The sequence below is a fragment of the Struthio camelus genome, chromosome 25 (genome assembly GCF_040807025.1).
Source record: "Struthio camelus isolate bStrCam1 chromosome 25, bStrCam1.hap1, whole genome shotgun sequence".
Taxonomy (NCBI): Eukaryota; Metazoa; Chordata; class Aves; order Struthioniformes; family Struthionidae; genus Struthio; species Struthio camelus.
This window is the reverse complement of record NC_090966.1, coordinates 281,416-305,921: the sequence shown is the minus strand read 5'-3', so window position 1 is coordinate 305,921 and position 24,506 is coordinate 281,416. Positions and strand designations below refer to the sequence as shown.

The 24,506-nt window shown below is 61.0% G+C and overlaps 1 protein-coding gene and 1 long non-coding RNA gene across 2 annotated transcripts; both read right to left on the bottom strand.

Moving 5' to 3' along the window:
- Window positions 1-956: 956 nt before the first annotated feature.
- Window positions 957-8,031, bottom strand: LOC104150880 (uncharacterized). Its single transcript, XR_011136281.1, has 5 exons — window positions 7,716-8,031; window positions 5,140-5,556; window positions 2,884-3,158; window positions 2,032-2,243; window positions 957-1,625 (listed from the first exon to the last, which is right to left on the bottom strand). It is a non-coding gene; the product is annotated as an uncharacterized lncRNA (long non-coding RNA).
- Window positions 8,032-20,142: 12,111 nt separating this feature from the next.
- On the bottom strand, window positions 20,143-23,242 carry FZD2 (frizzled class receptor 2). Its single transcript, XM_009685371.2, has one exon. It carries the CDS (start codon window positions 22,699-22,701, stop codon window positions 21,028-21,030), a length of 1,674 nt encoding a protein of 557 aa, XP_009683666.2. The 5' UTR covers window positions 22,702-23,242; the 3' UTR covers window positions 20,143-21,027.
- Window positions 23,243-24,506: the final 1,264 nt, after the last annotated feature.

Genomic DNA, 24,506 nt, shown 5'->3' with positions numbered 1-24,506 from the left:
CATCTCTTGATGTCTTCAGCTGCAGAGATGCTTTCCAGAAGATGCCGTAAGCCGAGCCAAAGCAGCAGGCTCAATCCAGAGTGAAGGGGCTGAGATTTCACGGCCGGGGATATCCAGATGGCTCGTTGACCTCAAATCCCTGCAACGTCCCATCTGACTGGCAAACGTATCGCTTTAGTCAGACCCTCGGTAACGTCGCTGGTTTTAAGTAGGACAAACTGTTTAGAAATCCCTTTTCCTTGCTGCTATTTATGACCCGTGGGAAGAGGATGGGTGTTTAGCATCAGATAAAGCACCCGCAAAGTCCACCTCACTGCTGCCCTGCTGCCGGGCCTGAGCAGGGGGTTATTGCTCTTTTATCCCCAGCACGGGAACATGCCTTGGGCCCAGGAGCCACCTCACAGCTTTTAATCCCGACGTTAGTTTTAACCCCGTAGCCTGGCTTCGAAACAGAGCAAGGAGAGGGATTTTTGAACCATCGCAAGAAACCGGTAGTCCCAAAGCGGCAACCGTTGCCATGAATCGCAGCAAGCAGCAGAGGGTGTTGCAGGCAAAGACATGCCTGGGCCGGCGCCGGCGGCGGAGAAATCGCTTTTCTTTCCTCCTCGGGGCGCGGCGGCCGCCTCGGCCAAGAGCCGCCGCGGTGGGTGGCTGGGTGCGCGGCGCTGGAGACTGCGAGCTCCGGGGGCGGGAGCGGGGCTGGGGCCCGAGGGTCGGGGGTCGAGGGCCGGGAGCTGAGGGCTGGGGGTCGGGGACCGGGGGTTGGGGCCAGGGGCCGAGGGCTGGGGCTGGGGACCGGGGGTCGGGGGTCGGGGTCGGGGGCCAAGAGCCGGGGGCCGGGGGCTGAGGGCTGGGGCTGCAGACTGGGGGTCGGGGTCGGAGTCAGGGGCCGGGGGTTGGGGGCCGGGGGTCGGGGCCGGGGGCCAGAGGCTGGGGGCTGGGGATCGGGGGCTGGGGATCAGGGGCCGGGGGCCGGGGGCCAGAGGCTGAAGCCAGGGATTAGGGGCTGGGGGCTGGGGGCCGAGGGCTGGGGGTCGGAGGCCAGGGGCCGGAGGCACGCCCTGAAGCCACCGCGGAGGCGGTGGGCCCGGGGCGCCCGGCCAGGCACAGAGCAGGGCCGGCCCTGCAAAGGGCAAATAAACCCCCCGTGCATTAGCGCGCGGGCAAGCAAACAAGCGGAGCAGGGATCAAAGCCCAGGACGGCTTTCAGGCAGTGAGGGTCATGATCAGTTGGGGATGAAACATTGTGAAAGGCAAAAAAAATAATAGTAATAAAAAGAAATGCAGCAGTCCTCGGTGCAAGAGGCCAAAAGCGGCCCATTCAGGCGGGCAAGGGGAGCGTTACCTCTCCTTTCGTCCACCCCAGAAAACCAGGATGTGGGGTGCCAGCCCCCGCCTTGGATGCCCAGGCAGGGGTAATCGTGGCCCCACTGCCGGTTTGAGCCGCCGGAGGTTCTTCCATCCCTGTCACCGGAGACCTGGAGCATCCCACATCCTACATGGGGACTTGGCGGCGGCAAGCACAGCTGGGCGGATAGCGCACCATTCCAGCACGGGGGCCAAGGAGAAGAAAGGAGGCGAAAACAAGCAGAAAGCTTTGATCTGAAGAAGCATGATTTCTTTTCCTGCCTCAATTTAAAAAAAAAAAAAAGTTACTTTGGGTCAAGGGAACATTTTGTTTGACCTGAAACAAAACCTGACCTTGCCAGACTGGCTGTTTTCAGCAAAAGTGATGGATGCAAAGGGACTGATACACCCCAAGCAAGGAGCCACCTCGGGTGCTCCCTTCCCTGCACACCCATGGGTGCTGCTGCCCGTGGTTGGAGCCTGGAAAAGGTGCAGGATCAACCCTCTGTGCTAGGGTTGGTGGTGACAGCGACACCTGTGGGGATACACATGGCTGCATCCTGGCTGCCAAGAGGAGCCGGCCTGGCTCTGAGGGGAAGCGACAAGCAGCAGCTCTGCGCCTGGGCACCAGCTGGGGACCCTCGACACGATGTCCAGTGTGGCCATCCCAGCCCAGCCGCTCACCTCCTGCTCCCTGAGAACGCTTGGCTGGGCTCCGCTTTCCTCTGAGGCCCTTAATGTGTTCCAGGCATTTTTCCATTCTCTTGTCTCTTTTGCTCTTTCTTTTCTTTTTTCCTTTTTTTTTAAATTTTTGATGTAGCTCCTCGCCTCCCTTTCCAAGCACTGCTGTGAGCGTCTGTGTCTCTCCTTTCCCCCCTTCTTGCTCTTCCTCGCGCCTGTTTGATGGCACATATGAAAAACAACATTAGAGGCACAGCGCTGGCGGCTGCGTCCCCCCAAGACGGAAAACACCATGTTTATGTCTGCCAGCAAAGCCAGAACATCCCAGGTGCATTCGCAGGGCGCGGGTGCTGGGAGCAGGATCAGCCGGGATCAGCCCCAGGGTGCTTGCGGCCTTGCCTAGCTCCGCAGCAGTGCCCTTTGCAGCCTCTTCGCAGCCACTTGACGTCATGGGTTTCCAAAATATAATAAGGTGAAGGCCAAGCCCTGTGTCCCAGGCACCTCAGCCCCTCTGGCAGCCAGGCACATGCAGCCCCGAATTTCCTGTTGCTCCATGCTCAGGCTGGCTAACTGGAGCCAGATTTTGAGGCCGGGGCTGGGTGGCGCGGGCTGACATGCAGCTGTCGTTGCTCTTTTTGGGACCCCAGTGGTCCTTCCCCTTCTGTGGGGTAGGTTGAGCCTGCTGGGAGCCTCTCTGCATGGCCAGGATGGAGGGTGGATTGGGGGGACAGCACATTCCCAGGATCTGGCCCCACTGGGTGCATCAGCTCAGGGGTCTGGGGATGGGGGTCTCCATCGACGGGATCAAAATGCCAGGCATTGCCCAGCCCCACATCCATTCAATGCCCTGCTTACCTCCTGACTCATGTTCCCCTGGGACTTTTTGGTTTTTGGGATGCTCTCGTGGCAGCTGGGACTGGGGATGCAGTGGGGGGCTGCCAGGATGCTCTCCAGCGCTGTATCGGGGCACAGATCTGCAGCCGAGCGGCCTGAGCACTGCTGTGGCCTCACCATGAATGTTTGCCCCTGGGGGGTGGCTGCAGGTAGGTGCCCAGCACCATCCCCGGCACAGCCCCTGCACAGCAGCTCTGCCTGGCCGCGCTCAGCAAGATGGTGCAGGAGCAGCAGCTCTGCTGGCCAAAAGGGAAAATAGGTTAGACTGTATCAGTAACAAATTCATATTTCAGCAATGCTACCATCCATCCTTCCTTCTCTGCATCCTTCCATACTTCTGTCCATCCTTCTACCATCTCTGTCCAACCTCTCCATCATCCATCTTCTCTATCCAATCTCTCCTTCCATCCATCCTTCCATATTTCCATCCATCCTTTCCAACCATCCATCCGTTCCATCATCCATCTTCTCCACCCATCTGTCCATCCATCTTCTCCAACATCCCTTCTCTCCATCTGGTCTCTCCTTTCACCCATCTTTCCATCTTTCCTTCCATCCATCCATCCATCCATCCATCCATGCAATCTCTCCTTTCTTCCATACTTCCACCTTTCCATCCATCCAGCTATGCATCCATGCATGCAATCTCTCCCTCCCTCCATCCTTCCATGTCTCTATCCTTTCTTTCATTGATCCATACCTCCACACTCTCTATCCAATCTCTCCGTCCATGCATCCATCCACAGATTGATCCCGCTAGTCTCTCCAGCTATCCTCTTCAGCTGCCTTTCCCATCCCAGATCAGGCTCTTCCCAGGCCCCCATGGGTGGGGGATGAAGGAGCATGTGGGGCTCTGAGGGTGCCCTGGGGGTGAGGACATCTGGAAAAGCAGGAGGGGATTGGAGGATGCTGTTTTGGGGGACCATGAGCCAACAGGTACCAGGGTCACACCCAGGGTGAACATGGAGCATTCTTACCCCACTGGGTAAGAGGCACCTCACGGGGTCTTGTGGGACTCTAGATTTTGGGGGGCCCAGAGGAGCCTGGGTCACAGCCACTGCCATGCCAGGTCCCCCCTTTAAGGAGGCAAACCCAGCTACGACCCCCCAAGGCTCCCATCCCCTCTGCTCCCCTTGTGGATCCTTATTCTTGGCAGGCACCAATGATGCCATGAGGCCTGGGCACCCCGTGGGCTACTCAGCACCCATCCCACTTGGTGAGGCGGCCACAGCGGTGGGGCCAGAAGCCATGAAGGCCTTAGAGTGGTGGGATGGGGACATGGAGATGGAGCCAAGGCCAACATGTCCCCACAGGGCCCCTGTATCCCCTGGGATGTGTTGGGATCTCTGCTTCAAACAAGGGTGTTTTGTGTGTGCAAGAGGCCTGGCAGAGCCAAGGGGGAAAGGAGGGAGGCTGGTTGCGCAGGCTATTTTGAGGACAACAGGGTGAAAGGGCTGTGAATGGGGGACAGCATCTGCCTTCCTCTTCCTGCCAGGGTAAGGGGGGTCCCCGTGGGCATGCCTAGGCCCTGAGATGGGGGCAGAGATGCCGGCAGGGCACCACGCAGCCGAGGCCCTGACATTTGTGCGCCCTGAGCTGCCCCTGCTCCTGGGGCGGGCAGAGCTCCTGCTTGGCAGTGGGGTGCCCTGTGCCACTGCACCCTGCTGCCCTGCACCCAGGCACCCAGGAGGGCAGGTGGGCAGAGGGAGTAGGCAGCTGTGCTCAGGGAGCCCAGGGCTGTGAGCTACTTGATGCAGGGTGGCGGGAAAGGCAGGGATGGGCAGTGCAGGCAGGGGTGGACAATGCAGGCAGGGGCAGGCAGGCAGGGCTGGGAAGCACAGGGATGGGCAGTGCAGGGGTGCACACTGCAATCAGGGTTGGGCAATGCAGACAGGGGTGCACAGCATCAGCAGGCATGGGCAGTGCAGGGACAAGCAGTGCAGGCAGGCATGGGCAGTGCAGGGGTGCACAGTGCAGGCAGGGGTGGGCAGCGCAGGCAGGGGCAGAGGCTGCTGGTAGCCAGCTGGGATGGATGGTGAGCACCAGGACATGCTTCTGGGCCTCTCACCCTAGCCCAGAGGCGAGGGAACCCCAAGGTGTGCAAGGCAGGCAAGGCAGCAGGGAAGTGCAGGGTGGATGTGCAGTGAGTGCAGTGTGCATGCAGTGGGTGTGCAGTGCAGGAATGGAGCCAGGAAACTACAGGCCTCTCAGCCTCACCTCCAGCCCTGGAAAGGTGATGGAACAGCTCCTCCTGGAGGTCATCACTAAGCATCTGGAGGACAAGAAGGTGATCAGGAGTAGTCAGCATGGATTCACCAAAGGGAAATCATGCTTGACCAAGCTGATAGCCTTGTATGACGGAATGACCGGCTGGGTAGGTGAGGGCAGAGCAGTGGATGTTGTCTTTCTGGACTTCAGCAAGGCTTTTGACACTGTCTCCCATCACATCCTCCTAGGTAAGCTCAGGAAGTGTGGGCTAGATGAGTGGACGTGAGGTGGCTTGAGAACCGGTTGGATGGCCGAGCTCAGAGGGTTGTGGTGAATGGCGCAGAGTCAAGTTGGAGGCCTGTAGCTAGCGATGTCCCCGAGGGGTCAGTCCTGGGTCCAGTCTTGTTCAACTTATTCATCAATGACCTGGATGAAGGCACAGAGTGCACCCTCAGCAAATTTGCTGATGATACTAAACTGGGAGGAGTGGCTGACACACCAGAAGACTGTGCTGCCATTCAGAGGCACCTGGACAGGCTGGAGAGGTGGCCAGAGAGGAACCTCATGAAGTTCAACAAAGGCAAGTGCAAGGTCCTGCACCTAGGTAGGAATAATCCCAGGCACCAGTACAGGCTGGGGGTTGACCTGCTGGAAAGTAGCTCTGCCGAGAAGGACCTGGGAGTGCTGGTGGACAACAAGTTACACATGAGCCAGCAGTGTGCCCTGGTGGCCAGGAGGGCCAATGGTATCCGGGGGTGCATTAGGCAGAGTGTTGCCAGCAGGTGGAGGGAGGTGATCCTGCCCCTCTCCTCAGCCCTGGGGAGGCCTCGCCTGGAGTCCTGTGTCCAGTTCTGGGCTCCCCAGGACAAGAGAGACATGGCACTCCTGGAGAGAGTCCAGCGGAGGGCTACAAAGATGATGAGGGGACTGGAGCCTCTCTCCTCTGAAGAAAGGCTGCGAGAGCTGGGCCTGTTCAGTCTGGAGAAGAGAAGATTGAGAGGGGATCTCATCAACGTGTACAAGTATCTGAAGGGGAGGGGTGTTGAGAGGATGGGACCAGCCTGTTCTCCGTGGTGTCCAGCGACAGGGCAAGAGGCAACAGGCACAAACTGAACCCCAGGAAGTTCCATCTGAACCTGAGAAAAAACTTCTTGGCTGTGAGGGTGACTGAGCACTGGAGCAGGTTGCCCAGAGAGGTAGTGGAGTCTCCTTCGCTGGAGATATTCAAAACCCGCCTGGATGCGATCCTGGGAAATATGCTCTAGAGGCCCCTGCTTGAGCAGGGGGGTTGGACTAGATGATCTCCAGAGGTCCCTTCCAACCTAAACCATTCTGTGATTCTGTGATTCTGTGAATGCAGGGCAGAGGCATGCAGCCCACGTGCAATGTTTGTGCAGCGCGTGTGTGCGCAGCCTGTGGGTGCAAAGTGTGAATGCTGCAGTGCAATGTGCACGCTTGCCATATGGATGTGCGGGGTGGGGATGCAGAGAAGATGTGCAGTGTGTGTGCATGCAATATGGGTGAGCAAAACACATGCACATGAGGGTGTGCAGTGTGTACAGCATGGGTGTGCAACATGTGTGTGCAGTGCTGGGCTGCAATGAAGGTGCGCAATGCAGGTGTGAAGTATGACTGTGCAGTGCAGGGGTGCAATACAGGTGTGCAGTGTGGGGTGCAGTGTAGGGGTGCACTGTGGGAGTGCAATACAGATGTGCAAGGCAGGTGTGCAGTGCAAGGGCGCAGTGCAGGGCTGTGGGTGCTCATGGCCTGGCTCCAGCTGGGTGCACTCATGTCCCCTGACCCCAAACGGCCTGTGCCAGCCCACGGTGTGCGCACAGCTGAGCCGCAGCTCCAGGACCTGCGTGCAATTAGTGCATCAGGAAACGACTCTGCATCTCCCCGGCCCTGAGAGCTGTATTTGGCCTCAGCAAGGAACTGCAGCCCACAGGGCTGTGGGCTGCAGACAGGGTGAGTATGCAGGGACAGTCGAGGCGCAGGTGAGTGAGGAACACCGGGTGGGGAGGCAGCGTGTGCCCACGGGTGTGTGTGCACATACGTGTGCACACACACCAGTGGGGTTTGCATGTGGGCCTGGGGTGTGTAGAAGTGTGGGGTGTGCATACGTGGAGGGTGTGTGCACAGTGTATGTATGTGCATGGGTGAGCACATACGTGTGGGGGTGTGTGTGCATGCATGTGTGTGCAATTTGCATGCTTGTCTAGGGGATGCGCATCTGTGCATGGCGTGTATGCTGCACAGAGCTGGGGGTGTGCATGCGGCACGGGGGTGTGTGTGTGTGTGTGTGTGTGTGTGTGTGTGTGTGCACATGTGTCCATGCAGCCCCAGCTCTGCCCACCCTTGAGAAGGCACTGAGCCCCCTCCGATCCCCAATCCCAGCACTCGCGACGGCAGCAAGCTCACCCACAGCCCCTCTTGGGCTGCTCAAGGGGAACCCAAAGCCCCGGATGCCTGGGTCCAACAGGGCAGAGAAGAAAGCCTAAGTGATCAGGGTCTGCAGCCCCCAGCCTCCGATCCCAATGCCAGTTGTGGCGTTTTTCCCATGACGCCGAGTCCCCGGGCAGTACCTGGTTCAGGGGTCCCTGTCCCAGCAGGGTTGGTTTGGTGCTGCCTGCTCCTGGCTGATATTCCCGGCTCTCTCTGATAAGGGCCGGACAGGAATGTTTCCCTTTGTAGTTACAGAACAAACAATATGTCAAAAAAAAAAAAAAAAAGCAGCATTCTTCCCTGTCCTCCCCGGCAGCTGCTCTGTGCACCCGCGGGAAACATGAGCCGCCCCATCGCCTCTGACTCAGGGCTCTGGGATGAGCCGAAAACTCCCCTCACCTCCTGGTGCAAGACGGGGACAAAAGTTCACGCTGGAGTTCACGCAGCCCCTGGGCTGCTGAGCCGGCAGAGCTGTGGTGCAAAGCGGCTGCCCCTGCGCCCAGGGCACGGCCGGCCCCTTGGCCTCGCACGAGAGCCAGTGTGCGAGAATGGGGGGGCTCGGCTGCTCAGACCCTCCGCAGCCACTCCACACCCCACCCACCACCCTCCCGCTCACCATTTTGGGGCAGTTTTACCTATTCCGGGCTGCCCTGGGAATGGGCTGTGCCTGGCCGTAGGGCTGCCCGCAAGGGCTTCTTGGGGCCCGTAGGCTCCTAAAATGCAGCTTTTGGGGAGAAACGAGGCAGCCGGGAGCAGTAACAGCCGAGGCTGCTGGCACAGGGGGTGGCGGGAGACCCGAGCGCCCAGCCGGCCACTGGCATCGCTCTCTGGCCCTGCTGAGCCAAGGGAGGTTTCCCGCACTGCCACCCAGTGCCCATGGTGAGGATGAGGTCCCCGGCTGTGTGGTGGCACTGACCCCCTGGGGACACACTGGATCCCATGTGGTGACACTTCTGCAGGGCCATGTGGTGACACAGAAACTGGGCGATACCCCATGGGCCATGTGGTGCTGGTGACACCCTGTGACACCCCATGACACCCCATGAAGCATGGGCTGATGCTGATGGGGATGGCGATGGGGATAGGGATGGGGATGGGGACAGGGATGGGGATAGGGAAAGGAATAGGGGTAGGGATGCAGATGGGGACAAGGATGGGGACAGGGATATGGGTAGGGATGGGGATAGGGGCAGGGATGGGGATGGAGTGGGAATGGAGATAGGTATCAGGACAGAGATAGGGATGGGAATGGGGTCGGGGACAGGGATAGAAACAGGGATGGGGATGGAGTGGGAATGGAGATAGGTATCAGGACAGAGATAGGGATGGGAATGGGGTCGGGGACAGGGATAGAAACAGGGATGGGAATGGGGATGGATGGGGACAAGGATGGGGATGGGGACAGGGGTGGGCATGCAAATAGGGATCAGGACAGAGATAGAAATAAGGATGGGAATGGGGGCAGGGACAGGGATGGGGAAGAGGTGGGAATGGAGATAGGAATAGAAATGGGGATGGGGACAGGAATGGGGATGAGGATGTCCCCAGCTGTCCCAGCTAGCAGGGGGAGACACATACCTGGGGTCACCTGAGCAGCTGAGGGTCCTTGCTGTGCCCCAGCCCTAATCCCCTCTGAGCCCTGGGTCCTGGCCCATGCAGCAGACAAGATTCACTGCCCTTGCAACCCAGGGGCCAGGATGCTCCAGGCACAGCGCAGCTGCTGGGACCCTTTGGACCCCTTCCCATGCCAGGTACTAAGTCTTATCCCCTGGGCTCAACCTCAGCCTCCCCAAACCCGCCCCACTCTGGGCATGCAAGTGGGATGGGGAGATCCTGTGATGTGACATCGTGCCTGGTGCCACATGGGGCTGCAGCGAAACCTGTGGAGATGGGGCTGGAGGTTTGGGGGTACCTGCCTGGGGCCACAGGCACGGGAGCCATGCGCTTCCCCTTTTCTCATGAGAATGTTTATCCCCGTGTCAGCGCGTGGGTGATTTACACACAAATAAGTGAGCCAATGCAGTGGGAGAGACGTAAACAGCCTGTTTGGGACATGCACAGAGTTGGGCCATCAGGAAGGGAAGGAGATGGGGAGCCCCGAGGACACAGGGATGGACACGGCTGCCCCCCGGCCCCGGAGCACAGCTGGGAAGGGCAGAAGTGTTTCCCCCCTTGCTCACAGCACCCTGGGGCTTTGCTTCCCCCGTTCCTGCTTCCTCTGGAGGTCCCAGCACGGGGTTAAAGCCCGATTCCCCCCAGCCCCATTTTTCACCGTGGCTCTTGATAAGGTGGCGTCGCTCGCTGTTGCTCCGGACTCAGGTACATAAATCACACCAGCTCTGTTTTCTTTCCTGATAACGCCCCGACCAGCTTTCAAGTTTGCCGAGGAGGATGAAAGCTTTGCCGGGAAGCTAGTGGCTCCGTGACCCCCCGTCTCACCCCAGTGCCTACTGCCCTCACCGGGCACCACTCACCCCTGGCTTTTGTCTCACGGTGCCCTGGCCACCACGTCCCCCCGCAGGGCTACAACTGGGGACATCCCCCCCCAGCATTTCGGAGCGCCAGCAGAGAGGGAGGTTCAGAAACCCGACAGCATTAAGCCACTTGGTCTGTGCAAAGCCCTCGTACCATGAACACTCCCCCGTCAAGGCCAGTGCAGCTCATGACACTCACTGGGCCCTGGGGCCAGTGGCCAGCCTGCGCCCCGGTGGGTTATGCCTCACCTGGCAAGTGTCAGGGCCATGCAGCACAGCCTGGCCCCCTGAATGAGCATCATTCACAGGCAGCGCAGGCCATGAATAATAGCTCTGTGCCTCTGCTGGGTTTCCTCCAGCTGAGGGAGGAGAGCTTTTCGGGCCAGGTCCAGACATCCCAGCACGGGGGGTTACCGGGATCTGGGCACTGCTCCGCACTGTGGTTCAGAGCCTTTCCGGTCCTGTGCTAGAGGGCACTGCCCCGAAATCTTCAGCTCCTGGAGGCAGGTGATTAGGGGAGAGCTTCAGTTTGGTCTAGTTTCGCTTTGCTGGTACCTGCTCGGCTTGCATGGCCACAGCAAAAAGCCTGAAGGGGCGACTTGATTCAGCCACCCAGATGGCGGAGAAAGACTTGTAGTGGTTTCGGAGATCCCCAGAGGCTGACCTCAGGCTGGAAGGTTTTACACGGCTGCGCCTGGAGCTGTAACAGAGTAGGGGAAGGAAGGGAAGGAGGGAGGAAGAAGGAAAGAAAGGGAAAAAGGAAAGCAAGCAAGCGAAGCTCTGCCTGGGGCTGACGGCCTCGCAGCTCTGCGCGTGGTTGAGTGGGGCCGAGCACTTGAGCCAGGCACCCCCGTGATATGTCCCCATTCCTCCCTCCAGCCCAGCACCTGTCGAAGTGCGTTCGGTCCCTGGCATCATGGGCAGCAAACTGCAGTGGAAAGCACTGACTTATTCTGCGGGGAAGTGGAAAGCACTGATTTATTCTGGCACACTCCAAACTGTGCACTCCAGGGCAGGATGCTTTAAGCATCGGGCTGCTTCCTGAGGGCAGCAGGGATACTCAGGTGGATATGGCCTGGCCCGGTTCGGGTGGATGCAGGGCTGAGATCAGCTGCATTTTTCCCTCGGAGGAGCTGGCTGCCACCGAGCACCAGTGGCCGGGCTCTGACTTCCAAACCGCACTGGGATGAGTCCACCCTGCCTTTACCAACACCGCTGCCCTCCGCCATAAGAAACCAGCCTTTGTTAGCCTGGCAATTTATTCCTAGCCGTTGCCTGCCTGACGCAGTTTCTTCCAAACCAAAGGCGTTTTGATGGGCTGCAAAACTCGCAGAGCTCTGCTGATGTTTGTTCTTCCCCTTCCCCTCGGCATGCAAGCTTCGTGCTGGTGCGACGGGCTGGCCTGGCAGCTCCAACGGGAAGAAACTCACTCTGTCTGCTTGGGAAAGCCCCCACCCGGTGTGGCTCCCCCGGGCAGTATCTCTGCTGCAGCAGTGGCGGGATGCGAAGGGGCATGATGGCAAGTGGCATCCCATGGGAATGGCCCAGAGTGGAGATGGAAGCAAAGGGCGAAGCCCTCCTACGTAGAGAGAGGGTGGCATTTCTCCCCTCCTGGGATGCCCCAGAGCCAGTGGCCTCTCTGTCACTGCCGGAGGGGCTGCCCAAATCCCGTGGGAACTCCCTGGCGGCCCCGGGTGCTGGACCCACATCGGAGGCGTAATTCACTTGGCCCTAACGACTGCAGAGGAAAAAATGCCCGATGCAGCCCAAAGGCGACCGCAGAGGGGAGCAGAGCTGCCGGCGTCACAGCGGAGGGGCCCAGCAGGGCAGCCAGGGCCTTGAATCCCTCTTTCTTCGGCAGCCCGCAGCAGGGGAACCCGGGGGCCAGGTTCGAACACTGCCTCTTTGGGCCCGCCAGCCCTGGCGATCAAGTGAGGGCCGGGGAAGGCTGGCTCTAACAGAGCCGGCCCTATCTCTCCCCCCGCTCACACATTTGCGGGCAACTCTCAATTTCCTCAATTTATTTCACATTAATCAATGCACTTGCGGAGCTGTTTGAATTCACGGCCCCTCTGTTCCCAGCACGCAGGGGACCAGCACTGGGCACCTTGTGCCGCTGGCCGAAATCACGGGGCTTTTGCCCTGCTGCCTGCGCGAGACCAAGATTCAACAGCAAACTCTGCAAGGGAGTTTGTCCCTCTTTTTCTCCAGCAGCTCATCAGTCCTGTAAAATGTGATATTTGTTTAAAGCCTGAGCTCCTGGAGGCACGTGATGCAGAGGGACTCTCATTTGTGTTTGCCTTGGGTGAACAGTGGGCTTTTGAACCCAGGTATTAAGCAAGGGGTTGGAGACGTGGCCAGCAAACCTGGCCGCACACTTGTGTCTCCTGGGCGTCCCACATGATTTTCAGACCAGGCTGTTGCTGCTGGGGGCCAAACCTCTGACCACAGACATTAGCTGGAGAGGCCAAGGCCACCCAACACACAGAGGAGGAGGAAAGCCCACATACCCTGGTGGGTGCTGGCCCTTCTGCATGGCAAACCAAGGCCTGATCACTTGTTACACGTGAGTTTATCCAAAGCAAATCCCAAAAGAGGCCGGACGGAGAACAAGGGAGATGCACAGGAAGGGAAGGTCCCACACGGCCCCCCCCCGCTTGTCAGGACGTTACTGGCCCCACGGGTGTTTGGGAGAGCATCTCCGTGTGTCTTGCAAGCTCTGTGCAAGCCAAAAACACCGTGTTTCCGCAAGAGCATGAGCAACAGGATTGAGACCTGCCAAGCTCATTGCATGCCAGAGATGTGGCTTGCAAAAGGTCTAAGCAGGTTTCTGTCTGCCAGCAGGTACCGGTGGTATCTTGGCCCTGCCAGCCCTAGGTGCCCAGGGATGGAAGGTGGCAGTATTTCTCACTTAAGCCAGGCATGGGCTGAACAGTTGAAATATTTAAATAAAAGTTAATGTTGTTTAATAAAATTCAAAATATGTCCTCCAAGGGGTGGACGGGAGGGAGAGGTGGCGATTTCCAGCTGCGTTGGGCAAACAGCCCCATCCTGGTGTGGGTCCAGTGCCTCCAGGCTCACTGGACCCTACGGGACACCTGAGGTGGCCACGGGGCTGCAAAGGGGCCATTGCAAGAGCCTGGGCGGGGGGGACAAGGTTTGAGGATAAGCTCCATCCTGTCCCCTGAGCTGGTGGCTCTGCGGACATTTGCAGATGGATAAGCTGGCCGTGGCAGGTGCTTGCAGCGCGAGGCACTCGTTAAAAGGCAACGTTCGTTACAAAGAAGGGGGGGCTTGGCAGTGAAATGCCTGTCATTTCCCCGTCTTGGACGGCAATTTAAGTGATAATAGCGGAGCCCGACCAGCAGCACCTTGCACCCACCAGCAGCGCTGCGAGCCTCAAGAGCGGGGCGAGCGAGGCAAGGGGAGCTGGGCAGGCAGGGCTCAGCCGGGCTGGATGGGACTAATGGGGCTGATGGGGCTGGAGGGGGTTGGTCGAGGTTGAACGGGACAGGATGGGGCTGGAGGGGACTGGAGGGGGCAGGATGGGGCTGGACGAAGCAGGGACAGTGGCTGGTCCCCCGGGCGCTGCTCATCCCAACCCCCCTGCAGCCCCCCCACAGCCCCTTTTCCAACCCGCCATCATCCCGCCCCCGCCCAGGTCAATGTTTTCCCCCCAGACCCCCGGCAGGGATCGCCCTGCTCCGCCAGCGGCGTCTCGGGCCTCCTGGCTCTGCCTGCGCCGGCCCCGTCCCTTGGGCCGCGGCGCGTGGGCGTCCTCAGGTGAGCAGCCCGGCAGCCGCCTCTGCCCAAAGAGCGAGCGGAGAGCGGCAGGGAACCGCTTGGCCTCATTCTTTGCACTTTTACCACCGCCTTTTGGGGAACTTTGGCGGCAGACCTGAACCCTCTGGCTCCTGCTCCAGGGCCACCCCAGGGTGACTTCAGGGGCTTTTTGCCGCCTGCTGTGTCGCTCCCCGAGGGAGCTGCCATCTCCAGGCGCCTCCCAGCTCAGCCGGTGCCAGCCCCGAGAAGGCTGCTTCGAGGCCGGCTTGCTCGCCTGAGAGGCTTCGGCGGGCTCCGTGCACCCAGTGGGCTCCCGCGGAGCAGAACCGGCACCTTTGCCACCCGCGCCGCATTGCTTCAACCAGCCGGTGCTGTGCAGACACCCGTTCGGGTGCAGGCGCACATGCAGGCATGCAGCAGGCACCAGCACCCCGCTCTGTGTGGCTGCTTGGCTTGTCGCCACTCCCCAGCACTGGGGTCCTGCTCCATGCCGAGCGGCTGCTGGCACTTTGCTATAAACGGTTAAGGGGCTCGAGGCGCCGGGCGGCACCACGCCACAGCAGCTGGGCTGCGTCGGCAGACGGGGCTGAGACCTGGCCAACTCATTGGGGCGGGCGTGCCAGTGAGCGACCCAGGCATGCACACATGCGTGTGGTGCAGCATGCACACGCAGCACACTTGGGGCGGGCAGCCGCAGTGCAGACCTGCAGGCCAACACACCGGGCACCGCCATGGGGCCACGCTCACCCTGGGGCCTTGCACATGTGCAACCGATGGTCTGTGTCCAGCCCCCAGCTGGGCCCCTGCTCCAGTGTGTGTACCAATTCCCACACCCGCATGCGCTCACGTGCACGTGTGCCTTACATACGTGCCTCCCCCCCCCACATGCACGCTCCTGCCCGTCTCCCCTTGGGCACACACGCTGCCCTCCCATGCATATGCTCACTTGCACACACCACTCTCCCTTCAGTGCACACTCACACATGCTCTGCTTGCCACACACAGCCCTCTGCACGCTCACGCATGGTTTCCCTTGTGCACACACATTTAAACACACACAGATGCTCCCTCTTTGCACGCTCACATGCTTGGTTGTGTGCAAACATATGTACCAAACCTTGTACTGCCATGTGCCCTCCTTGCACAGCGCCCCATTTCACACTCCCCCCTGCACGCTCACACACTCTCCCTGCACATACACATGCTCTGTTGCATGCATACAAATCCTCTTGTACACACATGCGGCCCCTAGCACATACACTGCCCTTGTACACACATGCTCCCTCTTGCATGCACCCACCCTTGCACAAACACACTCCCCTTGTTCCCTCCTGGCACACACAGGCTCCCCCTTGCATGCACACCCCCGCTACACATACATATGCTCCCCGGTATACGTGCCCCCCCCCATCCCATGCATGCACATCCCTCTCGCACACACACATGCCCCTTTGCATGCACCCCCCCCCTTACACACACACATTCCCCTGTGTGCACATCCCTTGCACACACACATAAACACTCCCCTTTGCACACACACAGACCCCATGTATGCTCCCCCTTGCACACACACCCCCCCTTTGCACCCCTCTTGCACAGCCCCCCTCCCCCTTGCACGCACCCCCCCCCTCCTTGCACACCCACACGCCTCCCCCTCACACACACACCCTCCCGTGCCTCTTGAGCAATAACGCTGGGATTAATAAAGTCAAGGAGCCCTCCCCTAATAGACTCCAGCTGCAAAAACATTCCCAGCATTCAGAGGCGGCTCTGTCTCCGGGAGCCGCCTCTCGCCTGCCCAGACCAGGCCGAATTCCTCCCTGCACGCGCCCCCCCCCCCCCCCCCCGTGCCCCCGGCTCCCTCCTCCGCCGCGGGACAGCTGCGCCGGAAGAGCATGCCCGCGGGGCAGGCCGGGGGCTCAGTCCTGCATGCCAGCCCCACGGCCAGGGCCCCTGGCAGGAAGCAGTGCGTGCCGGGAAGGCACCCTGGCTTGGCACCCCTAGCATGCTCCGTTGCCCTGGGGGGAGCACGGAGCCTGCCGGCACTGCGGGTGACAGGGAGACCATGGCTACGTGTCCCATGGGCTCCAGGAGAGATGGCGGGATGCAGATGAGGGACTGGGTCCACGTGTCGTCTCCTGTTCTTCAGAAGGGATACTGGCGTGGAGATGGACCATGTCCACATGCCCCATGTTCTCCAGGAGGGATGCTGGGATGGAGCTGGGGGTACCATGACTACATGTCCCATGTTCTCCAGGAGAGATGCAAGCATGGAGATGAGGTGCCATGCCCACGTGCCCCACAGTCTCCAGGAGGGATGCTAGGATGGAGATGGGGTGCCATGTATGCTTGTCCCATGCTCTTTGGGAAGGGTGCATGTCCTCCAGTCCTGCGCTCTCCAGTCATCAATCCTGCATAGAGATGGGGTCCCACATCTGCTGCTCCCATGCCCCCCCAGCACTGGCAGATGAGGCAGTCTCCATGCAGGACGGTGGCATGTGAGTGCCCGCTGCAAGGGGATCCTGGCCGCTCTGGCCCAGCATGCTTCCCTCTGCTCGGGCTTGCGGATGACTTCCCCTTGGCTGCGTGCAGTGCCCTATAACCCCCGGGAAATCCAGCCCTCATTAAGGAGATCCCTAATTGCCTGGAAGGGGGGGGGGGTGTGGCCCGCCTGCTGGGAGCTTCTTCTCCTTTAAGAGCAGTGCAGTGGGGAGCCGAATTTAGCCAGCACGGCCGGCCGCCGGTCTTGTCTGGCATCTGGCCAGGGCTCCGATAGGCCTCAGCAAGATCCTCCTCCAGCGCTGGCCAATGCAGGGAGGCAGCAGGGGCGCCTGTGGTGGTCCCCACTGGGGGCCAGGTGGGCATGGCACTCATGGGTACCCCTGCCTGCAGCCCCTGGCTGCCATGGCACGGGCTCACTGCTGCAACGAGCGCGCCCGTTCTCTGCCCCGGCTTTCCCAGCCCAGCTGCCCGGTGGGGCAGGCATTCTGCTCCTGGTGAGGGCAGCCACGGTGTCCACCCTGCGCTGGTTTTCCCCCCTCCCCAGGGAGCCTGTCCTTGATTTGGGGCTGGGAGGATGATAAAGGATTCAGCCTGGTGCCTTCGGCCCAGTGCTGGGCCCCTGCGCAGCCCGCTGGGAGACCAGCCTGGGAGCATCGGAGCGCGGGCCCGGCTCCAGGGAATCGGGAAGAACAATCTCATCTGCCGAGATGGGCCAGGACAAGGAAGCAAGCGAGAAACCCGCAGCTCTGGCCAGCCGGGAGATCCCTTATCAGCACGCCGAAGCTGAGCTGCCCCGGGTCTGCTGGAGCGGGAGCTGGAGCAAACTGGCAGTGTCTGGCTCCGACGCACCGGCAGGAGACTCAGCCCTGGCTGCCGAGGGTTGGGAGGCGGGGAGCTCGCAGGGACGCTCTCCGGTGCAGGGGTCCCACCGGAGCAGCCCGGGGTGGGGGGCTCGGAGGAGTCAGCACGGAGCTGTTAGCCCCACGAGCGCCGCCGGGACGGCAACGCCGCCGGCAGCGCTCTGGCAGTGATGCCTTCCCCCCATGTGAGAGCGCCGCGGCCAGCGGGAGCTGCAGGGTCCTGCACCTCAGCGCAGGGGACTCAGCCATCCGGCCCCAATCCTGCAAAATGCCCAGCACAGAGGCTGGAGGCCGGAGCAGGTCGGCCCACGCCAGGGCCGCCCCAGGGCAAAGCCTGGCCTGACCCGGGGCGGCTTGTCAGCTTTTGCCAGCAGAAAATCGGAAACAAACCGGGAACCGCTTGGTCAGCCTTGTTTACCAAAGCACACCCCCTGTGTTACCTAAATGGATCAGCTTTTCCTTATTTTCCCAATTAAAAAAAAAAAATCACTCTCATTAAATGCTCCTGGCCCCGTCATCGCAGATACGCCTGCGGCCTTGGAGGCACTTTCGGCTCTGCCTCAGCCCTCCCTGCCGGGCCAGGGCGCCCCTGCGGGGTCCGGGTGCCGCAACAGCGAGCCCCGTGGGGCCCCCCGGTGGCAGCACTCGCGGCATGAGTTGGGGGTGCTCTGCGGGCTGGGGCCGCCCGGCGGTCGCCAGTGGCGGGAGGGGCCTGGGTGCGCTTTAATTGACTTTAGCCAAGTCGGGCAGCTGTGAAAACAGAGCAGGCTTAATTAGCAGACATCAAAGGACCCCTGCCTCAGCCGAGCAGGGACCCGGGCCGGGCCGACCACCGGCGTTTGCTCCCTCTTTGCTTTCGGTTAAAGAGGGCAAGGAGGACGGAAGCGCTGCAGGGCTGCCACTGTCACAACCTGGGACTTGTTCGCCTTCACTTGCCAACTCCCTCCTGCCCCTGCAAACAGCACTGCATCCGCCTGTCTCTGATGTCCAAAAGCAGGGAACCCCCCCCCTAAAAAAGGCCCATCTACGACACACCTCGGGCTCTGTCACGTGGCCAGCACCGGGGCAGGGTCCAGCTGCTGCACAGGCTCCACCATTCAGCTCAAAACCAGCCTCCGGCACCCTGAGCGCTGCCAGGCGCTGGGTGCCGAGGGCGGGTTTCCCTGTGCGGCGAGTGGTGCCAGGGCTCAGCGCGCAGGCTGCGGCGGCACCACCGAGCTGCGGCCGGCCCAAGGAGCGGCCGCCCGGCACGGGAGGCTCTGTTTCACTAAGCGAGGGTGTCGAAAGCTTTAAACACCTCCCCCCCCCCAGATCTTGCATTCCTGAGTAGAGAGTTTACATCCCCCCCCCCCCCCCCCCCGGAGATTTGCACACTGCATTTCGCTGAAAAACAAAGGATGGGGAGCAGCGCCGGGTGTGAGCCGTCTCCTTGGGGCGGCCGAAAACGCCTCCGTACAAGCGAGTAACGAGAAGCAGCTGCTGCCTGGCCCAGCTGACGGCCAGGACACCGGCGCAGGACCCGGATTTGGCCGTTATCGGCGAGGCGCGCGCTGATACGGGACGCGTGTTTGCAGCTCACTGCCGCCAGCCACTCGGCTCAAGGCACCAGCTGCTAAAAAGCCACTTCCTGAGGCTTCCCTGCAAGAAAAAAAGGCCCTCCAAGAAGCACAAAATTGGGAGAGGTTTTGCACTGCGAGCTGCTTTGACAACGTGCTGCCAGCCCTCCCCGCGCCGGCAAGCTGAGCATGCTCCTCCGACTGCTTTTCCAAAGCACTGGGGGGGGGGTAGGATCTGTTTCCCCCTTTTCTCCCCCTCTGCTCGTCGCTGGAAAATTAAACCGGATCCAAAGAGTTTTTTCCCCTCCAAAATGTGCACTGGAGACGCACACAGGCAGCGCCTTAACCCTTTAGTCTCCCACAGTGGGAGCTACATCGGCTATGGGCGGCTCGGCTCCCTGGAGAAAAATGGGACAGGACGGGCTTGATGAGCAGTGGTTCGGGATCCACTGCTTTGGTGGGCAGAGGGTATTTTTACAGATTCCCCTCAAACCCATTTGCACTGGCAGGACCCAATATTCACCCTGCCAAGCCAGGAAGCTGCCCGGCTCCGGGCTTCGTGGGGTCAATTTTGCTGGTGAGACCCAGGGGCGAGCAGCTCCCCACTCTGTTTGGGGAAGATTTTGTTTTTTTCTTCGTGATTATTTGAAATTCAGCCAATTAGCAGCACCCCACTCCGCCAGCGCCATCCTTCACCTCTGAAAGTGGTGGGTGGCTGCTCTCCCCGGCAAATCCCCCACTGGAAAGCAGCAGCACAACCCTCCAAAGAATCAATCTGAAATGTTGCACAATTTGCAAGAAACCCAACTGGAGCCATTTGGCTCAGCAAGCAGCTCCTGTCCAGAGACTTTGGAGCAAGTTTCCGTGTGCTTTCAAGGTCCCCACAAACAGCCGAAAAGACCTAATCCTAAAGAAAATGTGAGCTATTTCCTTTGGGGACAATTTGCGGGCGGCCAGGGGAGAGGCAGGGTACCTGCGAGTCCCTTTGCGCCGTCTCACCCCAGGGAAGGGAAACGTTTGGAGCTGATTGCTGCCAAACTTGTCCCGGAGCAGGGAAATCCTTTTTTTTAAAAAAAAACAAAAACAAATTTTTTCTCCGCAAAAGCTCTTTGTCTCCAGCTCTAAGAAGATGCTAGTTCAGCTGCGAGGCACAAGTCAGCCAGGGGCGTCTCGCATGCGAAACAAAATCCCATGCTTCCCCCCCCCCCCAGCCAGGCTTTCATGGCCCCCAAAAACCCTTTCCCCACCTAATTACTCTGAGTAGCACCCACTGTCCTCCCCGGAGTAGCACGCATGGGACACCCCCCTCCTCCCTCCACCAAATCCAGCGTTTTAGATCCAGCTCTTGATTTTGGAAAAAATAAACAAAATAAAACCCCTCGGGAGCAGGTCGGTGGTTTGTTTTACTCGGTTGTATTTGCGAAGGAGGCGAGCGTTTCAAAAGCAGTTTGCAAAGAAACCTCTGTGCGCGGCGGCACGGGGCAGAGCAGCGGCCGAGGGGCACCCGCGAGGGCTGCGGAGGGAAGCAGGGGGACAAAAATCACACTGGCCACCGCCTTCCCGCCAGTGGCATTCCCGCGGGCCTTTCTCCGAGCTGGGCAGAAGGAGGGAAATCAGCTTCGGAGAGGCCGAGAGAGGGGAGCCGGCCCCGTAACAACGTTCCTTCTGAGATAGCGCGGGGGGAGGGAAAAAAAAAAAAAAAAAAAAGCTTTCTTGGTGAGCTTCCAGAAAAAGAGAGAAAAATGGGAGTTTTTTTTTTTTCTCTCCTCTTTCCACGTATCCGCGGCTGCCTGTAACGCAGAGCAGCTCCCTCGCCCTCCGCATTGGGGGAAAGCGATTACAGATCAGGCTTTTATGGAAGTTCAACTGCAAACGTCCCCCCCCCGGCCAACACAAACAGCGAATCCGTCTCTATGGCTCCATGTCGAGCGGAGCTGCTGCCAAGTCAGAGAAGAGAGGGAAGGCAGAAACCCCCCTCAAACCCTAAGTAGCAAAAAGAAGAGGGGAGAGAGGGAGGAAGAGACGCCGCTCCCAGCCCGGCCTCTTCGTGCTCTCAGCTTGTTTTTCTGTTTTTCTCTTTTTTTTGGTTTTGTTTTAAATAGAAATATATAATTAAATTTACAAATGCTATTTACAGGTTTAATTACAAAAAAAATAAACGAGAGAGAGACACCCCTTAGACGTTAATGAATCTTAAAAAAAAAAAAAAAATCGACCCCCCAAAAAGAAAGCCCCAAGGTCGCTGGGACGGCCCCGCGAGCACCACGTCCGGGCGGCTCACACCGTTGTCTCGCCCTGCTTGCTGTTGGTGAGCCGCGTGTAGAACTTCCTCCACGAGTGCAGCGTTTTGCCCGACCATATCCAGAACCCTGACGTGATGCCCACGATGAGAGTCATGAGATACTTGATCATGTAGACAGTGAAGTCCGGGGTCATACGCGGCGTGAACTGCAGTGGGCAGGGGATGGCCAGGCTCTTGCAGTTCTGGCTGATCCAGCTGCGCTCCCAGTGCTCGCGGAAAGCCTGCTCGTAGAAGTAGCAGGCGATGACAATGGTGGCAGGGACGGTGTAGAGGACACTGAAGACGCCGATGCGCACCATGAGGCGCTCCAGCTTCTCTGTCTTGGTGCCACCGTGCTTCATGATGGTGCGGATGCGGAAGAGGGACACGAAGCCAGCTAGCAGGAAGGAGGTGCCGATGAAGAGGTAGACAAAGAGTGGGGCCAGCACAAAGCCCCGCAGCGGGTCGATGTTGTTAAGGCCCACAAAGCAGACACCGCTTAGCAGGTCCCCATCGATCTGCCCCATGGCCAGGATGGTGATGGTTTTGACGGCTGGCACAGCCCAGGCGGCCAGGTGGAAGTACTGCGAGTTGGCCTCGATGGCCTCGTGACCCCACTTCATGCCAGCAGCCAGGAACCAGGTGAGGGAGAGGATGACCCACCAGATGGAGCTGGCCATGCTGAAGAAGTAGAGCATCATGAAGAGGATGGTGCAGCCCTCCTTCTTGGTGCCCTGCACCACCGTGCGGTACCCATCCTCCTGGAAGCGCTCGTTACAGACCACCCTCTCCTCTAGCACAAAGCCAGCAATGTAGGCCACTGACACCATGGTGTAGCACCCAGAGAGGAAGATGATGGGCCGCTCGGGGTAGCGGAAGCGCTGCATGTCCACCAGGTAGGTGGTGACAGTGAAGAAGGTGGAGGCACAACACAGCACGGACCAGATGAGGATCCAGATGCGGGCGAAACGGATCTCATCCTCGTTGAAGAACATGTGGCCGTCAGGACGGGTGGGCTCGCAGGGTGCTGCACAGTCCTTCTCGCCTAGGAACTTGTAGTTGAGGTAGCTGGGCACCTTGAGTGCCCGCGGGCAGTGGAAGGGGTGGTCCAGGGTGGCGTAACGGGGAGCGCCTGGGGTGCCCTGGCCGGCCAGCGGTGTGGCGCTGGTGAGCAGTGCCGGTGAGCCACCATCCTCAGAGTGGTTCTGCCCCACGCAGATCTGCTCAGCACCGTGCCGGGGGAAGTTCTCGCAGCGAAGCCGCTCAGGCCACTGGAAGCCAAATTTGTTCATGAGGGCCTCACAGCCCTGGCGGGCCCGCTCACAGATGGAGCGGCATGGTGGGATGGCCTGCTCCAGCACTGTGCACACCGGCGCGTACATGGAACAGAGGAAGAACTTGAGCTCCAGCGAGCACTGCACCTTGACCAGTGGGTAGAACTGGTGCACTTCCAGCCCTGCGTCCTCCTGATTGGTGTGGCCCAGTAGGTTGGGCATGATAGTCTGGTTGTAGGCGATGTCGGTGCAGAGTGGGATGGAGATGGGCTGGCAGAAGCCGTGGTCCGGGATGGAGATGCCCTTCTCGCCATGCAGCTGGCCCTGGCTCAGCCCTAGCACGCTGAGTCCCAGCAGCAGCCAGGCCAGCCGGTGCAGGATGCCGGAGGGGCGCATGGTGCCCGGCTCCCAGTGCCCCGACCTACCGTGTCTGCCTCCCGGTGCCTGGATCTAGAGTGCTTGGTACCAGCTGGATGGCTCCCAGTGCCTGGATTAGCGTGCCCAGTACCCAGCTGGATGGCTCCCAGTGTCCAGCTCTAGCATGCTCTGTACCCAGCGTCCAGCTGGACGGCTCCCCGTGCCGGGATCTAGCGTGCCCAGTACCCGGGGCTGGCCTGGACGGCTGCCGGTGCTGCAATCTTCTGCGCCCACCGCCCGGCTGTGCAGCTCCTGGTGCCTGGATCAAGCACACCCGCTGCCCAGGTCCTCTCTGGACGGCTCCCACTGCCCGGATCTGGCGCTCCCAGTGCTCCGTCGCGCTGCTCCCGGTGCCTGGCTGTGGCGCGCCCCGTGCCCGGTGGCACCCGCGCGGTGCCCGGTTGCAGGGTGCCCGGCGTGGGCTGGGGGGCCGGAGCCCGGCGGCGCCGGGGGGCCGGCAGCGGAGCGGAGAGGAGCGACCGCGCCGGACGCTCCCGCCGCCTTTGTGCGGGGCAGCGCCGGGGCCCCGCCGGGCGGAGCGGCGCGGAGCGGGGCGGCCCCCTCCCCCGCCCCCGCCCCCGCCCGCCCGGCCCGGCCCGGCCCGGCCCGGCCCGGCCGCGCCGCCCTCGCCCGCGCGCCGCCAATCAGATTCAAACGGCCGCGCCGCGCCGCCCCCGCCCCCGCCCCCGGCGCCGCGGGTTCGAGCCCCCCCGCCGCCCCTCCCCGCTGCACCGGGCGGCCGAGAGACTCCCCCCACCCCCCACCCCGGGACACGGGGCCGGCAGTGACCGGGGCTGGGGGCAGCCGGGCCGCTGCGGCCTCCCCGGCCGGGGGGGGTGTATGGGTACTCCTCGCCCTCTGCCATCCCACGTCCGCCTCCACAAACTTTTCCTTGCTGGGCAAAGTGCCCCCGGGAGCAGCCTGTGCCGTGGGGCAGCCCTCGCTATGGAGCAGCTTGTGCCGTGGGGCAGCGCTCGCTATGGGGCAGCCCTCGCTATGGGGCAGCTTGTGCCGTGGGGCAGCGCTCGCTATGGGGCAGCCTGTGCCGTGGGGCAGCCCTCGCTATGGGCAGCCTGTGCCATGGGGCAGCCTGTGTCGTGGGGCAGCCCTCGCTATGGGGCAGCTTGTGCCGTGGGGCAGCCTGTGCTGTGGGGCAGCCCTCGCTATGGGGCAGCCCGTGTTGTGGGGCAGCCTGTGTCGTGGGGCAGCCCTTGCTATGGGGCAGCCTGTGCCGTGGGGCAGCCCCGCACTGGCCCCACAGCTCCTCTCCCCACACCCGTCCCTCACCCCAGGCTGAGACCCACATCTGCTCCCCACAACGTGCTGCTTGGGTCCTTCCTGCCCTTTGGCAACGGCAGAAGGGGGGGTCCTCGCTGTCCCTGGGTCCCAGCCTGGCTCAAGGTGCCCCAAGGCAGAATTTGTCCCCCTGGCCCTCTCCCACTCAAGCAGGACCACGGTGCCCGCAGGGCCTCGCTGCCTCATCCTGCCTCTATGCTGAGCGCAGAAGCGTGTGGCACCGGCCTTGGTCCTCAAATACGTGGTGCAGGTGAGCGTTGCGCCTCCGCAGAGCTTCGTGCATCCAGGGCCGGGCGCTCGGCGCTGTACGTCTGGCCCTGGCTGCGGCCTGGCGGCGCTGGAGCCGGCAGCGGGGACACAGCGGCCGGCCGAGGGCCACCCTGGCCCTCCAGCTCGGCCCCACGGCCACCTTGGGGCCTGCTGGGTTCCAGCGGCCCCCCCCCCCCGTCGCGGTGGGCTGGGGGGAGGCCAGGGGTCCCATCCTCATG

What these genes read in the sequence shown, in the direction of transcription:
- FZD2 (XM_009685371.2), bottom strand. Translation starts at nt 22,701, where the DNA reads ATGCGCCCCTCCGGCATCCTGCACCGGCTGGCCTGGCTGCTGCTGGGA.